This window comes from Crotalus tigris, unplaced genomic scaffold (assembly GCF_016545835.1).
Source record: "Crotalus tigris isolate CLP2741 ecotype Arizona unplaced genomic scaffold, ASM1654583v1 scf7180000024472.5447098, whole genome shotgun sequence".
Classification (NCBI taxonomy): domain Eukaryota; kingdom Metazoa; phylum Chordata; class Lepidosauria; order Squamata; family Viperidae; genus Crotalus; species Crotalus tigris.
The window spans coordinates 4,923,181-4,939,161 of NW_024100643.1; the positions used below are offsets into that span (position 1 = coordinate 4,923,181).

At 40.2% G+C, this 15,981-nt stretch overlaps 1 protein-coding gene across 2 annotated transcripts in view; it reads left to right on the forward strand.

Annotated features, from left to right (window-relative positions):
• The window catches only part of PDK2 (pyruvate dehydrogenase kinase 2), a 37,602-nt gene extending 22,082 nt beyond the window's left edge, over positions 1-15,520 (forward strand). Inside the window, exons 3-12 of one of the 2 annotated variants that reach the window (XM_039333119.1) lie at positions 1,741-1,812; positions 2,152-2,336; positions 2,510-2,599; positions 5,031-5,108; positions 5,274-5,303; positions 8,597-8,673; positions 9,537-9,635; positions 11,874-11,981; positions 13,004-13,117; positions 13,305-15,520. In XM_039333119.1, coding sequence (XP_039189053.1) covers positions 1,741-1,812; positions 2,152-2,336; positions 2,510-2,599; positions 5,031-5,108; positions 5,274-5,303; positions 8,597-8,673; positions 9,537-9,635; positions 11,874-11,981; positions 13,004-13,117; positions 13,305-13,445 — 994 coding nt within the window. In that variant the 3' untranslated portion in view covers positions 13,446-15,520. The remainder of the gene's footprint in view (positions 1-1,740; positions 1,813-2,151; positions 2,337-2,509; positions 2,600-5,030; positions 5,109-5,273; positions 5,304-8,596; positions 8,674-9,536; positions 9,636-11,873; positions 11,982-13,003; positions 13,118-13,304) is intronic. The other variant, XM_039333120.1, reaches the window with a different exon arrangement.
• The last annotated feature ends 461 nt before the right edge of the window (positions 15,521-15,981 follow it).

Genomic DNA, 15,981 nt, shown 5'->3' on the forward strand with positions numbered 1-15,981 from the left:
GGCGTAGTCCAAGGTCAATTTTTTCTTTCTCTCCCATTAACTTTTGAAGTTAAAAGTCCAAGCTCAGTAGGTATTTATAATCCAAGAAGGTCAGGGCGATAGGTATGCCAAAATATTTTCCTTTATTGACAGCTTTATTGTATGTTTCTGTCCCCCATAAAATTAAAACACCGCTTCCGTTTATGTTTGGACATTGGGAGCTTTTCTTGGGAGCTTTTCCCAGGAAATTCAGTTGTAAAATAGTAAAGAAAGGATCAATATTCTCACCCAGTTCCAAAAATGCTGTTTATGAGTATTAAGTAGTGCTTTTTTCTTCTTCGGTTGTCAGCAGGTAAGGGTCGGCCACAGGAATGTAGCCAGTCTTTCCTCTACCAGTTTGGAGGACTTTCCTCAGATCGAACGGAAAGTCTGCCACCTGTCCATGATCAACAAGGCTCCCCTCCTCTTCATCGCCTCTTTGGGGCGATTTTAGGCCCTTTTTAAGACCCCCAGCAGGGCGAAATCGGGCATGGAAGGCAGAGCCCTGCCTTCCTGCATCCCATCTTGCCGCAATGCAAACTGGAACTCCTGCTCTTTCTAATCTTTTATACACAAGAAAACACTATGCTTAAGATGGGTCTCATTGAAACACGTATAATATACACGCTTCATCAAAGTACAAAGAAAATAGCCTTTTTCTACAACTGCTATTTTATATTGCTACTTCTTATCTGATAATTTGCACCATCCTGACTGACATGAGGAAAATTATACCCAACACGTATAGAAGGCATGTTTTATGCACATGCAGATTAATCAGCCAGCATCACATTTGTAGATAGTCCTACACTTATGACCACTATTGGGACCAATATTTTAATTGCTAAGCAAGGTGGTTGTTAAGTGAATCAATTGTGTAACTTTTTTTGCTTTGGCTGTAAAGTGAATTACTGCAGTTTTTAAATGAATCAGGCAGTTGCTCAGCAAATCCAGCTTCTTCCAATGACTTTGCTTGTTGGAAGCCAGTTAGGAAGGTCGCAAATGGCAATCACATGACCTCAGGATGCTGCAACCATCAAAAATACATGCCAGTTGCCAAACACCTGAATTTTGATCACATAATTCTGCAATGATCATAAGAACGAAGACTGGTCTTAAGCCACTTTTTTCAGTGCCATTATAATTTCAAACAGTCACTAAACAAATTTATTTATTTATTTATTTATTTATGAGACTTATATATCGCTTTAAGTGCAAGCACTCTCTAAGCGGTGTACACCAGTAAGCAATGTATATATATATATATATATTTACATTGCCCCCAACAATCTGGGTCCTCATTTTACCTACCCCGGAAGGATGGAAGGCTGAGTCAACCTTGAGCCGGTGAGATTTGAACCGCTGACCTGCTGAACACAGTCAGCTAAAGTGGCCTGCAGTACTGCACTCTAACTGCTGTGCCACCTTGTAAGTCAAGCAAAAGTATATCAAAGATCTTGCGGAAGCAAAAATTCAAAGATTGTAGGACTACTAAACCGTCAATGTAATAGTTTTGTTTAAATGATGCACTGCTTATCTGCTATCAATTACATCCTAACAGAATCAGAATAAAAACTAGTTCTTATATAATAAATATGACTCCTCTCTCTCTCTCTCTCTCTCTCTCTCTCTCTCTCTCTCTCTCTCTCTCTCTCTCTCTCTCTCCCTCCCTCCCTCCCTCCCTCCCTCCCTCCCTCCCTCCCTGCTTTTTCCTTCCACCAGGTATGTGCAGAGCTTGCTGGACATCATGGTGTTCCTTGACAAAGATCCAGAGGACCAAAGGATATTGGGGCAGTGAGTTTGAATTTAGAAACCTCTTAAGATGTACACAAATGCATCATTAGAACTCTTAGTTTTAATGTTGAGCTGATACAAACTTCCAGTCTGGCATGTTCCAAGTGTCTTATTAATGAAAATCACAAATTACAGGCCAAATGACCCTCATTGGTTAGGAATTTGGGGAGTGAAAATTCAAGTCACCTGAAAAATCTCAGATTAGATAAATTAGATAAATTGATTAAGTCTGAATCATCCTTGGATTATTTCTGTGTGAATTCTGAAATCAAAGTGTAATATCTGGATATAAATAGATGGAAAATTCAGTCTCTGTGGAATGCTGCTGTCTCATTCTAGGTTCACCAATGCTCTGGTCACAATTCGCAACCGTCACAATGATGTGGTCCCTACCATGGCACAGGGTGTAATTGAATATAGGGAAGCTTATGGTGATGACCCGGTTTCCAACCAAAACATCCAGTACTTCCTCGATCGTTTCTATCTTAGCCGTATTTCTATCCGCATGCTGCTCAACCAACACAGTGAGTTATCTTAACCCCCTCAGATTTGTTTTTCTTCCTTTTTTTTCCTCCCTTCCTCTTGGTTTTAGTATTAAGGGATGAATTCTTAATTAGAGTTGTATCTTTGTAGGCAGCAGCCTACTTTTGACATATGATGGCCGCCTCCCTTCATTTGCATTTTCTCTTTTTCACAGCCTTGATTTTTGATGGCAGCACCAATCCAGCCCATCCCAAGCACATTGGCAGCATTGATCCCCACTGCAACGTATCAGATGTGGTTAGAGGTAAGTGTTCTTCCTTGATTCCTGCAGCAGCATCAATTTCTCCCTCTGGAATCCTTAAGAAATAAATTTTGCTCCTTAACCCGTCTCCAGTCTCCAAAAATAGGGAGTCACAAAAAAGGTATCCCATGATTATATGCAGCTTTCTGGCCAGGAGTTGTCTACCTTGGATTAACATAAGATGTGTGGCTTGTTTGAAAAGGCAATTGACTAAATTCACAGAAGAAACAGAGGTTGGTTTATATGTTTTGTAGGTCATAATGTGAGTACTTTGGTTTTAAGTTAGTAGGTTGTGCTAAGCATTTAATTGTAGTTTGTTTAATAAATCATGATTAAACAAGCTATAGTTTAATATAATAGGTAACCCAGGCAATATCTAAGAAAATGGGCCCTCCCACGTACAAAGATTTACTACAGCTAAACTGTTCAATTGTGGTATCAGTGTTGGAAACAGAAGTTGCAATTTCTTAGGGTTTATCTTATAGTGGAAACTTGGAGGAACTTAAAGTTCCCTGTACTCTACACCCAAGACATACATGGTTTGTACAAAATCTTTTATGCAGCCACCAGAACTTTTTAATGGTTACTGCTAAACTGTAGTTTTTAAAGTACAATTTAAATACCAGTTTAGGATGTTTTCACTTCTTTATCTTTTCCCTTGCTGTTTTTGGAAATGCAAATCCCTGCTCAAAAAGGATTGCAAGCATCTATAGCATGCCAATATACAAAGAATATAATATGGTCCTGTATTTCTGGAAGGACAGGTCAGGAAGCTGGATTTCCAGTTACTGCATGGGGTTAGCACAAAAGGGAGAAGATCGTCTAATAGTCTTCTGACCCACCTAGGCTGTTCTTTCATAGTCCCTCCTGGTTGAATTAGGTGGTTCTTAAATAGAATTCAGAAGGAAATGTGGATTAAAAAGGAGGAGAAAATTCAAACTCTGAAAATTTGGGGGAGGCAATATATTCCTTCCCTGGCTAATTTAGTCCAAATTACAGTAATTTGCATGAAAGTAATATGGAATTTTTAATCTGTTCATCAAGTAGATGATCTTTGCCAATTTATTAAAAGTTTTACAAATTTAATACAATATGACCCAAACCCCTCCCACCCATTCCCCCCTCCCCCACTTCCCAGAGCTGATTACAGGGTAACAAATAAGCAATCATAATCTAACAAACATTACCTGACTATACTATCAATCAATCTATAACATACTTTAACTCCTTTTCAAAACAAATGTTAACTAATTAAAAACAAAAATAATAATATAATTAAATCATAACACTAAAAATAATATAAATTCAACCATATTAAACTATTAATAATAATCTAAAATCTACTCATAAGCAAGATAATACTTTTCAGTTTCATATTTCTTTTGAATGCAATCAATCCATCTTCGCCAGACCGAAATATATTTTTCTTGTGAATGGTCTTTCAAATAGGCGAAGATTTTCGCCATTTCTGCTAAATTAGACACCTTAAGTATCCATTCTTCCATAGTAGGCAAAGAATTTTTCTTCCAATATTGCCCTACCAATAATCTTGCAGCTGTTATAAGATTCAGCATCAAATTAATTTCTTTAACATCAAAATCAACCATAATACCCAACAAAAATAATTGAGGAGTAAACTTTATCTTTCTCTTAAAAATCTTTTGAATATTCCACCAAATCTTAATCCAAAAAGTTTTTATATCTCTACAAGTCCACCAAATATGAAAATAGGTTGCATCTAAATTTCCACATCTCCAACATTTGGGCTGTAAATTAGGATACATGCGGGACAACTTTTGGGGATCCAAATGCCATTTATAAAACATTTTATAAAAATTTTCTCTTAAATTTTGCGCTTGGGTAAATTTTATATTTCTAACCCAAATTGTCTCCCATGTATCCAATAAAATTGGCTCTTGAATATTTTGAGCCCATTTAACCATACAATCTTTAACTAACTCCATTTCAGAATCCAATTCTATTAAAACATAATAAATTCTCTTTATATGGGCTCGAGTTTGATCTTTAATCTGTTCTTTAATCTGTTTTACCAAATTCACATCCTCTAAAGTAATACCAACCTTTTGATCTAAACTCCATCTAACTAACAATTGATTATACTGAAACCAAGAGTGTACAATATTTTCTTGCTTCAGCTCAGTTAAAGACTTTAGTTGCCAATCCTTCTCTACCAAACTAAGTAATTCCTTATAAGAAATCCTATCCAAATTCACACCCCTAGATATTCCCTCTATCGCGTGTCCAGGAATCCCCCAAATTGGAATCTTATAATTTAACCTATATGGAATTTTTAATCTGCTCATCAAGTAGATGATCTTTGCCAATTTATGATAAAGCTGACAGGTTATGGAATTCAACAAAGAAGAGCAGCTGTGTTTCTGTAATAACGGATGTTTTGTGTTTCTTGCTGCAGATGCTTATGACATGGCCAAACTGTTATGTGACAAGTACTATTTGGCATCTCCTGACCTGGAGATTCAGGAGGTGAATGGTGAGTTCGCAAAGCTATGATAAAAGTGGGAAAGTTAAGAAGAGGAGCAAATAAGCCAAGTGGGAGGGAGGGTATTGTCCAAACAGGCTGTTCAGTGGCCTCTTATATGCACAGGGGATTTTAGAGGGACTGCTAGCCTTCTCCATTTTTTTCTCTTCTATTTAGCCAGTGGAACAACACCTCACAAGTGGCATAGTAAGTAGCTGATGAGCCTTTAATAAGCAGCTGCCCTAGAGTTATTGTTGTGGCTTGGCAACTAAAGCTTTGCTAGAATCCCATTTTCCCTTCCTTTGGGCTTCTTTCTTTTTTGCCTTACCTTTTAAAACAAATGACAGTGACTGCCCTTTTAACAGCAAAATAGTATGGACAATTGATACCTCAAAACTGCAATAAGAGGAGATACAGGAGAACATAAAATGAGATTGGATTATTATTATAATCTGTTTCTTCCAGATATGTTGGAATCTTATCCAAGGCAGCATATCTTAAATAGCAGTTATTGGAGAGCAGCAGTGGTAGAGAGACTTCTGTCTTCTGTCTGTGCTTGTGAACTTCCTGGCTGCAGCTGTTGGTCACTGCCTGACACAGGATGCTGGGCTGAATGGCTCCCTGGCTTAAACCAACAGGCATCGTCTTATGTTACTTTAAGCTAGTTCTTTGAGTCCCTAAAAATGCTGGGTTGAGAAAGCACAATTATTTCTGGTTTTAATCAACAAATTTCACATGGGTAATAGTAGCATTCCAGCATTTCTTCCAAAACCCATGCATAATTAGTGAATGACAGGAAACTAGTTGAGAGCTGTGCATCATTATTCTTTGCCTCCTAAGCTTGTACAACTTTAATCCTTGCCTGATGCTTAATTCTTACTACCTCACTTTCAAATCAGTCACTACCTCTTTCTTCTTTTTTATGGCAACAGATAAATGATATGAAAGTCATGTAATCCATCCTTCTCTAAGTCTACAGCTTAGTTCAGCTTCTGAAAGTGAAATTTATCAATAATTTCAGTAATCGTTAAATAGATAAATGAAACCTTCATGACCAGAGGTATCATGGCCTTAGGTATCTGTGCCTGGAGCAACTGCATGTGATCAGGGTTCACTATTGTCTTCATGACTTATCTGCTTGTTGGCTTTCTGAATGTATCTGGTTGGCTCACTTCAAGAGCAAGCTGTTGTATTAGATAAGTCATTGACCTTTGTATAGATAAAAATCCTAATAGCCCCCAATTGGCACTTCAAAAGAAAGAAAAATACAAACATACATGTGTGCACACACACGCACAAACATTGGCCCCTGGTCTAAACCAGCAGATGTATATATATAAATATTTTTTTCTGTTTTACACCAACTGCTTGAACTGAAGGGTCTTTTAGAACGGGGGGTTCCATAGATATAGTTTTGCATGGAAAATCATCCTAAAGACAGACCAAATGGAGTAAATTTACTATAGCTGATTGTCTGTAAAAAAATCCAGACAATCACAATATAGCCAGATTTTAAGATTTTTTGGGTATCGTTTTGTTGTCATCTAGTAGTTGTCCAGATTTTTGCAGCTTGAATATGATAGCCTCATTGTGGAATAATATAAAGTTTGGGGACCTGGTAAATGTGATAAGTAAATATTCCTGACTTGGTGGCAAAATGTGTAAGCATAATGTTGAAATCATCCAAGAAAAGTTCTGAAATAGCCTAATCATATCAGGAAACCAAACTGCAGTGTTGGGCAGAATATCTGAGTGTAAATGTCTTTGGAAAGATGATTAAAATAAATCAGGTAAAACTTTTCAGAAAATTAGGTAAACCTGATAATTTACTTGACCAAAAGAAGTTTGAGAATTTACAATCAAACAAAAAGCCTGAGGAGGCAGAGGACCAATGAAGTTTGAGGAAGCTGTCCATCTTGTGAGGTTTTCCGCACTTAGTTATATGGCTGAGGCACCTTTACTTTAGCACAGCGGTTCTCAACCTGTGGGTCGCGACCCCATTTGGGGTCGAACAACCATTTCACGGGGGTCGTCAAACAACGTAGTCCACCATTTTTCCCCCCTTTCCTTTGCTGTGCTACTCCCTTTTATTCTATTAGAATAAAAGTCTCTATTCAAGAGACTCTATTCTATTGATGTTCGAAAGCCAATAGAATAGACTCTCTTGAATAGAGTCTAATTCTATTGGCTTTCAAAAGCCAATAGGAATTGTCCAGGCTGTCTCTGCCCTGGTGAGCCTGCCAAAAGCCCCAGTCTGCAAACGGTGCTGCCAGTTGTCTGCAGCTGAGGTGAGATTTCTGGACGTTTCCACCCCTCCCTGCTGAGCAAGTACTAAATGTAAGTAAAAGAGGGCCAGGGGTGGGAGGTGGGAGGCTGACGGGCACAGGGAAGGTTGCTGGCGCACGTGGGGCCCAGCAGGTGGCTTACCTCCCTTGGGCTGGGCCAGCTGGTGGCCCAGCCGGTAGTCAGCCTGCGCCGTTGCTGCCGCGTGCCATGGCCGCCCAGGAGTGCCTGGGCCTGCCTGCTGCCACACCGAATGTGCGGTGGCCAAGGTAAGGCTAGCGGGGCAGTGGTGGGCGCAGAGAGGGTTGCTAGTGCGTGTGGGGTCCGGCAGGTGGCTTACCTCTCTTGGGCTGGGCCAGCTGGTGGCCCAGCCGGTGGTCAGCCTGTGCCATCGCTGCCGCTTGCCAGCTACGCCTCGGCCGGCGCAGGGGGCAGCACCACGCACGCGCGGCACTCCTGGGCCAAGGTGGTTGCTGGGCGACGGCCCGCGTGCAGCCACAGGAGAGGAGGCAGAGTGTGCGCGCCTCCTCCTGCCCCACCTGCAGGGAAATACAGGTAGTCCTCAACTTACAACCACATGGTTGGGGTCGCGGCATTAGGAAGGTTGAGAACCACTGCTTTAGCATGAAGATACTATAGAGTGCAGGTAGTCCTCGACTTACAACAGTTCATTTAGTGACAGTTCAAAGTTACAATGACACTGAAAAAAGTGACTTATGACCATTTTTCACTTACGACCCTTGCAGCATATCCATGATCACATGTTCAAAATTCGGAAGCTTGACAACTGACTCATATTTATGACATTGCAGTGCCATGTGATCCTCTTTTTGCAACCTTCTGATAAGCAAAGTCAATAGCGAAGCCAGATTCTTTTAACAATTGCGTGATTAACTTAACAACTGCAGTGATTCACTTAACAACTATGTCAAGAAATATTGTAAAATGGGGCAAAATTAACTTAACAACTGTCACACTTAGCAACATCAATTTTGGACTAAATTGTGGCCATAAGTTGAGGACTACTTGTAATGGGACCAGTCATGACTAGTGCATCTAGTCATACTGATGTGATTATGAACTTCAAATTTGTGTTGAAGAACCCTATTTCTTCTATATTATTACAGCAAGGAGCATGGATATTTTGCATGTGGCAAAAAAAAGAACAGAAACAAAATAATAAAGTGGCATCTTAATTACCTTTGTTCTGCTTCTAGCTAATCAACCCAACCAACCCATCCACATGGTCTATGTTCCATCTCACCTGTACCACATGCTCTTTGAACTGTTCAAGGTAATTCTCAGAGTTGGAGTCTGTTTCCGTAAAATGTTTTGGTGCTGTTATTCAAGCCAGAAATCAAGTCTATAACTTGAGTTCAAATATTATGGTGTGTGTGTGTGTGAGAGAGAGAGGGGGGGGGGAGAGATAATTGCCCATAGAATGTTGAGATGAGATAATTAACTAGTTAATTAAGCCAAAGGCCTAATTAACCAGTCTAACTTTCTACTTCATCCCCTGAGCTCTCCAATTCCTTCTAATGTTCGAAGTGATGATCTCTAGGAAAGCAGAACTTAGTGTCTAGCACAGTCAGGGGCTCTTCTATTTTGCAGAAAAATAAAAATGTTATGAAAGAAATAGTAAGTGGAAGGGTGCCATGAAAATAGCTTACTGAGGATTGGATCTATCCAATGGCTCTAGAATGCTGAACAATTGTAACAACAACAACAACAGAAAACCAATGGAGCATAATGGGAAGTTGCAAGAGGTAGATATTGGTTAAGCATTAAGACAAGAGTTCCTGACAGCAAGATTTATTTGACGATGAAGCAGAGGATGGCTTCATACATAGCTCTAAGCTATAATTAGAGCACCAGTCTCAGTGTCTACATCTGACCAAAGATAAATATAAAAGAGATTATCCTTTACTAGAGATATTTGTTTAAATACCTCTGGTATTTAAACCTCTGGAAGATTTTCTGAGCTGCCTGCCATATTTCCAGCCTGTATTGCAGGCCTGGACCAAATGATTTCTATATTCTCTTCCTGATTTTTAATTCATAATTTTAAAGAATAAGTATATAGAGGGCCTTGCTGGGTCTGGGGATGTTCATTAGAGCATTCTTATGTATTTCTCTTTTTCTCCTGTTGTCTTCCAGAATGCCATGAGGGCCACTGTAGAAAGCCACGAGTCCAGCCCCACATTGCCACCCATCAAAGTGATGGTGGCTTTGGGCCAGGAGGATCTCTCCATCATGGCAAGTGAACCGATAGAAGAAGAAGGTTATACAGTAGTAAAGAGGCGAGGCAGAAGCTGCAGCTACTAGTGGTTTGCGAGGCAGTAAAAGAATATTACTCTGTTTCATAGTTTTCTTACAATTTCTGGTTTCATATTCAAAGTCCAAGTTTCTAGGAGAAGAAGGTTTCCCAATCACTCACATCCAATTCTCTCCAAAGTGAGAAAGCAAATGAGAACAGAAATACAGTTATTGACTCGTATATTATTCCTAGTCATATTAAATAGCAAAACCTCTAAGTAGAATCTGACCTAGGTTGAAATTATTTCATCCCTGAGCTTTAGCTTTAGCTTTTTGCATAATGACTTGTTGTGACAGGAAAGACAGTTCACATTTATATCAGAAGAGCCAAGATGACCTCGATGCAGTGGTTAGAAGTAACAGACTAAAATTATGCAGGTCCAGATAGAGCTCTTTACTCAGCTACAAATCCTGGGTGACCGTGACTCAGTTACTATTTCTCAATATAATTTGAGTTACTGAATAATTGTGAGGGTAAAATAGAGCCGAAGAGAAAGAATCATAAATGTTGCTTTCCCAAACAGACATCCTCTGAATGTGTCGAATTCATCCTCAGAATTTCCCAACCAGCGAAGCGACTCCCTAAGTAGCGAATGCTGGGAGCCCACCTGTTTGCAGGACATTCTGGTTGGAAAAAAGCCATCCTAGAGAAAAAACAGAATATAAACATAATACAAAAAAATACAACTGGATGGTTTGTACGTGGGAAGGAATGAATATTACAGGCTTCTATGATTGGCCGTTTGCATGATAAAAGGTATCAGCATAAACAATTCGATAATAAGTTTTGGATCTGGGCCAGACAGGTCCTGAACTGCTGCTCTGGTCGTTACGTTGGAGTCTGTTACTTCTAAGCACCACATTATTCCAGTTTCTGTTCAGTTTGTACTGTCTTGGCTTGATCATGATATCAAGATGTTTTTACTTAATTCAGTACTGTCAAAAAAGACAATAAAGAAGAAAATCAATTTGCATAAATTTGCGTAAATTAGATGTAGAAATGCAAACTTGGAAATAATTATTATAATTTAAATAGGAATGCAAAACACATCGTAGAACAGAAGGCTGGGTCCATATACTCTGTTTGTTTGCTCATTCTGGTAAAAGACAAATTCACTTCTGGTTCTCTCTCTCTCTCTCTCTCTCTCTCTCTCTCTCTCTCTCTCTCTCTCTCTCTCTCTCTCTCTCTCCCTCCCTCCCTCCCTCCCTCTCTCTGTCTCTCTCTCTCTCTCTCTCTCTCTCTCTCAACCTTTAATTGGACTTGTTGGTTACCTCTTTAAATCTAAATGGACTACTGCAACGCGCTCTACATGGGGCTACCCTTGAAAAGTATTTGGAGACTACAGTTGGTCCAGAATGCAGCCGCGCGAGTGATAGTGGGTGCTCCTCGATACACCCACATTACACCTATCCTCTGTGAGCTGCACTGGTTGCCTATTGGTCTCCGGGTCCAATTCAAGGTGTTGGTCATTACCTTTAAAGCCCTATATGGCTCAGGGCCTGGCTATTTGCGAGACCGCCTACTACCTCATAGTTCCCTACGTCCGCTTAGATCCCACAGGCTGGGCCTCCTTCAGGCCCCGTCGGCCAAGCAGTGCCATTTGGCGGGGCCGCGGAGGAGGGCCTTCTCTGTGATGGCGCCCACGCTTTGGAATCAGCTCCCCCCGGAGATTAGGACCACTCCCACCCTGTTGTTCTTCCGTAAGCTACTTAAGATCTTGCTTTTCCGGCAGGCCTGGGGTTTATAAAACCTTACCCCTGGATGATTGTTTTTGTATTGTTGTTTTGTTATGTTTTATGTGTTTTTTATTGTTAGCCGCCCAGAGTCCTTCGGGAGTGAGACGGCTTATAAATTTAAAAAAAAATAATGTAAATTCTGATTAGAGTCGGACCCCATATCTGAAGACTTCATTGACACAATGAGGTTTTCTTGACAGCAATATGCAATGATTTGTCAATGTGTGTGTGTGTTGTGTTGTGTTGTGTGTGTGTGTGCACCCGCCTTCATTTTTCAAGACTAGCTATAGCCAGTTAGGTACTGCCAGCTAATTGGTTTCCTTAAAGAAAAGCTCCTCAAATGAAGATCTGGCCCGTGAAAATAAGGGTGCATAGCTCCATTCCCTCCCTGTACAACCTCTGCCTGTATCTGTTTTTTTTAATCCTTCTGTTGTGGAGCAGATGAGTGACCGAGGCGGTGGGGTTCCTCTCCGCAAGATTGATCGACTCTTCAGCTACTTATATTCCACAGCACCCAAACCAGAGCTGGGCTCCGGAGGGACACCCCTGGTATGTGTTATAAAGTGGGCCAAAGTTGTGGATGTCAAGCCATTTAGTATTGCAAACAGTCTTTTAAAAAGTCATGGCAGTTGGCTTCAAACAGCTTGATTTTTTAAAATTTAAATGTTGCCTTAAAGTGTCCTTTGCCAGTGACCAGTAGAAATCTATGCTTTATCAGTCTTAAGAGAAATCACTGCACAAATGGGATCAGATATAAAAGATCATCAAAGGGATAAAGTGGGGATCACTTTAAATGTTCTGATGTTAGAGCAATAGGACTGTAAGGAAAGAAAAATATTATTTATTTCTAATTAAATGCTGAGAACAATATGTGGAAAAAAGCCACAGTAAAATAAAACTTAAAATTATATAGGTGACAGTAAAATAAGACTTAAAATTATATCTGGGAGAGGGGAAGTTCATTATCTCTTTTTTTCATGCCATCTTCATGATTTGAATTCTTTAGAACTTACAACATTGTGAGGGAAAAGAATAAAAGTAGCTACTTTTTCTCCTTGTCAAGACTAAAATTAAGGTTGGGGAACCATTTATAACATGAAAATGGCAGGGAAGAGAAGGACTAAACATCCCCTTCCCCATCACCATTGCTCAAATAAAATTTGGAATCCCCTGGTCTCCCTCATTTCTTTATATTTCTGTAAGTGGGTGTGTTTGCGGTGGTGAATCACCAGTTGTGACAACCCTCTTGGCTCCCAGTGTGCTTCATGCCAGCGAAGTTAGGGATGCATAACAGGACTCATAAGACTGCACAGAACTAATTCTTCAAAGCGGCATTTCTCAGTTTCAGCAACTTTAAAATGTGTGGACTTCAATTCCCAACATTCCCAGCGTGCCAGCCATGATCGTCCCCTCCTAAGATCTGGCTGGGGAATGCTGGGAGTTGAATCCAAACATCTTAAAGCTGCTGAAGTTGAGAAACACTGCTCCTGAGGTAAGTAACAAGCATGCTTAATAATGTGGTGTTATTGACAATGAATAACCCATTTTTTTCTTCTTCTTTCAAAAACAAGGCCGGTTTTGGCTATGGGCTACCTATCTCTAGACTCTATGCCAAGTATTTCCAAGGTGACCTTCAATTATTCTCCATGGAGGGATTTGGAACAGATGCTGTCATCTATTTGAAAGTGAGTTGGTTTCTTGCTCATTTCCTGCTCATATTCCCAGTCCCGTGTGGACTATTTCCTGCCTCTCATTCCTGAGATCATTTGCCTTACATAAAAATAAAAGCAGACAATCTGCCAGTGATACCAGGTGGGTCACTGCATGTGATTTTATCAAAACTGCATCCTAATCTATGTTACATCCTTCTAGGCCTTGTCAACAGACTCTGTGGAAAGGCTTCCAGTGTATAACAAGTCCGCATGGCGTCACTATCAGACCATCCAGGAGGCAGATGACTGGTGTGTGCCCAGTACGGAGCCCAAGAACACGTCCACCTATCGAGTCACCTAAGCTAGCCTCTCTGTTACCAGAAAGGACACTACCCTGCTTCTGAAGGGGAGAAACCAAACTTTGGTGAGAAAAAGAAACAAATGATAATCACCAGCATAAATCCCACCTTGTGTTGTAAGACCTCTGTGGAGTATTCCCCTTGGCTGCCTGGCCATTTCACCTGTTAGACAGCATCCTGGTCACTTTCTCAGATTTCTTTTCAGAAATGTGTAGTCTAGATCAACATAACTCTGCATGGAATTTCTTTGCCTCACTACAGTCCTGCCTTTTGATCTATTGGACTGGAAGGCTCTGAAGGATCTGCTTTTGTTCCTGTTTTAATATTTGCGCACATCACCTTTTTATTATGTTTGCACTGTAATCATGAAGCAGAGAGAACTTGACCACTAAGCATTAATATGTTGAGAAAAATCGGGAAGCAAGAAGAGAGAAAAGAAGAACCTAAAAGTGTGGATGTTATTATGTTGAATTTCTTCAGGTGAATCAAGATCCAAGCAGAAGGCACGAAGAAGTTTAAAACATGACCTAGCAATGGCAGAGTTCAGTGCATCTATTGCAAAGAGCCAAGGACGTTAGAAAACACAGGCTTATTTCTTAGTATATTGCTCTGGAAGTAAGAAATATTCTCTCAGTGGTATATATTTTTGCATTATGTTCTGTGTGCTTTTCACAATACAAGTCTGAATCTCAGACAAGTTGAGGAAAGCAGCACAAGAACCAGGAATTTTAACCCTGGAAGAATCAGACTTAGATTGCACTAGATCAGTGTTTCCCAAACTTGACCATTTTAAGGCATGTGGACTTCAATTCCCAGAATTCCACAGCCAGCATTGCTGGCTGTGGAATTCTGGGAGTTGAAGTCCACATGCCTTAAAATGGTCAAGTTTGGGAAACACTGCACTAGATACATTGAGACCTAAGGAAAAGGTTTTGCTAGCATTGCAGATGGTTTGAGACTTATGGTTTCTTGGTTGTTTGTTTCATTTACTACTTGCACTTTTGCTCACCATGGCTCAATTCCTAGAATGGCTTGTGATGGAATATAGATCCTTAGGTCCTGCTTATTTTGGAGGAGATACTCCTCCCCGCAGAAAAAGTATTATGATACATTTGGGGAGTGGGTTGGGTGGCTTATGGGAGAAAACTGGAGGCAGAAGAAATGCCAAAGAAAGAGTCTGTTGAAGAGTAAATTGGGAACACTGAAAGCTTCATTCCTGTCCTCCAACTGTAATAAAATAAACGGAATATATTTATTTTAAGGATATATTTCTGGTTCAAATGTCTCCAGTGCTTAGAAGCTATGGGCAAAAAGGGGCTTTTTAGCCAAGAAACTCAGAGGCAATCAGTTATGTTACGGATATAGGGAGAAGGTCTCTCCTCCCTTCTTGTAAAGACCCCCCAGCCCACCCATCCCACTCCTTTGGCAGCAGTTTGCTTTCCAGCAGCTCTTTGCTATGATCTCACTTTTCTAATCCCCATTTCAAAACAAGTGGAACTGTTTTGTAGGCTGAAAACTGCTTCTGCCTTCTATTTTTATCCTGTGCTATTGTTCTAAGCAGATGTTATGCTTAAAGGGTCTGCCCAAATCCCCTTTGCACTCGCCTGTTTACCATTTTAAGTAGTAATAAACCACCCTTCTGTCACTGCCCCATCCTCTGTGCTGGACTCTTTGACCAGGAAAGGGCCTGTGTTTGTATGCTTAAATATACTTTTAATTCTTTGGGAGGAACAAGATATGTGCCAAGGTCCCATTGCTGCCACAGTATTATAGTATCAATTTTTTTGATCAGCTAAGAAAAAAAAACATTAAATTTAAATATGATCTTCCTGGTTTGATTTCATTGGCATCAATAGTAGTACATGGTAGTAAAACAACATGCATTCTACTTGTGTGCTTGAAGCTCACCTGTGTTCCTGAATATGTCTCTTGATTCATAACATGTTGTCTTCAATTATGCAGAATGCAGCTGTCCTCAGTATTGCTGGCTTCTGAGCAGGAGAGATGTTTATTACTCAAACATGTTATGATGACACCTAGTGGAGATATATGTGAATCACATAAAATTTGGATAAGAGTTGGTCTTGAGCTTCTTTCTTATAATCTTTCACCAATGGACATGGGGCTAAGAATAATTGTAATTATGGAGGACCACACGTCACAAAGCTTTGAATTGGAAGAGGAAAGAGAAATTTTGCCCATGTGAATTGACTTGCCTTTCTTCCTCCTCCTAATCAAATGATCAACAATAAATGGTTGCAAAATCCTCCAGGGAAAACATCTAGGTATGGGCATCTGGGATGACAGCACAAGGAGGGCAAATGACAATGTGTGTGTCATGATGTTGCAATGCAAATAAAATTATCTTTTGTACTTAGATCACAACCTCATATGCAGGTACTAAGGGGCAGGGCTTATCTTGTGTCATCACAATACACATTTCATTATTTTGATGAAACTTCATCTGCTGTGGATATGGCTACATCTGGAAATTGTCCGTTTTCTCCTTCATGTAGATATCCAAACTCTTAGGCAGAG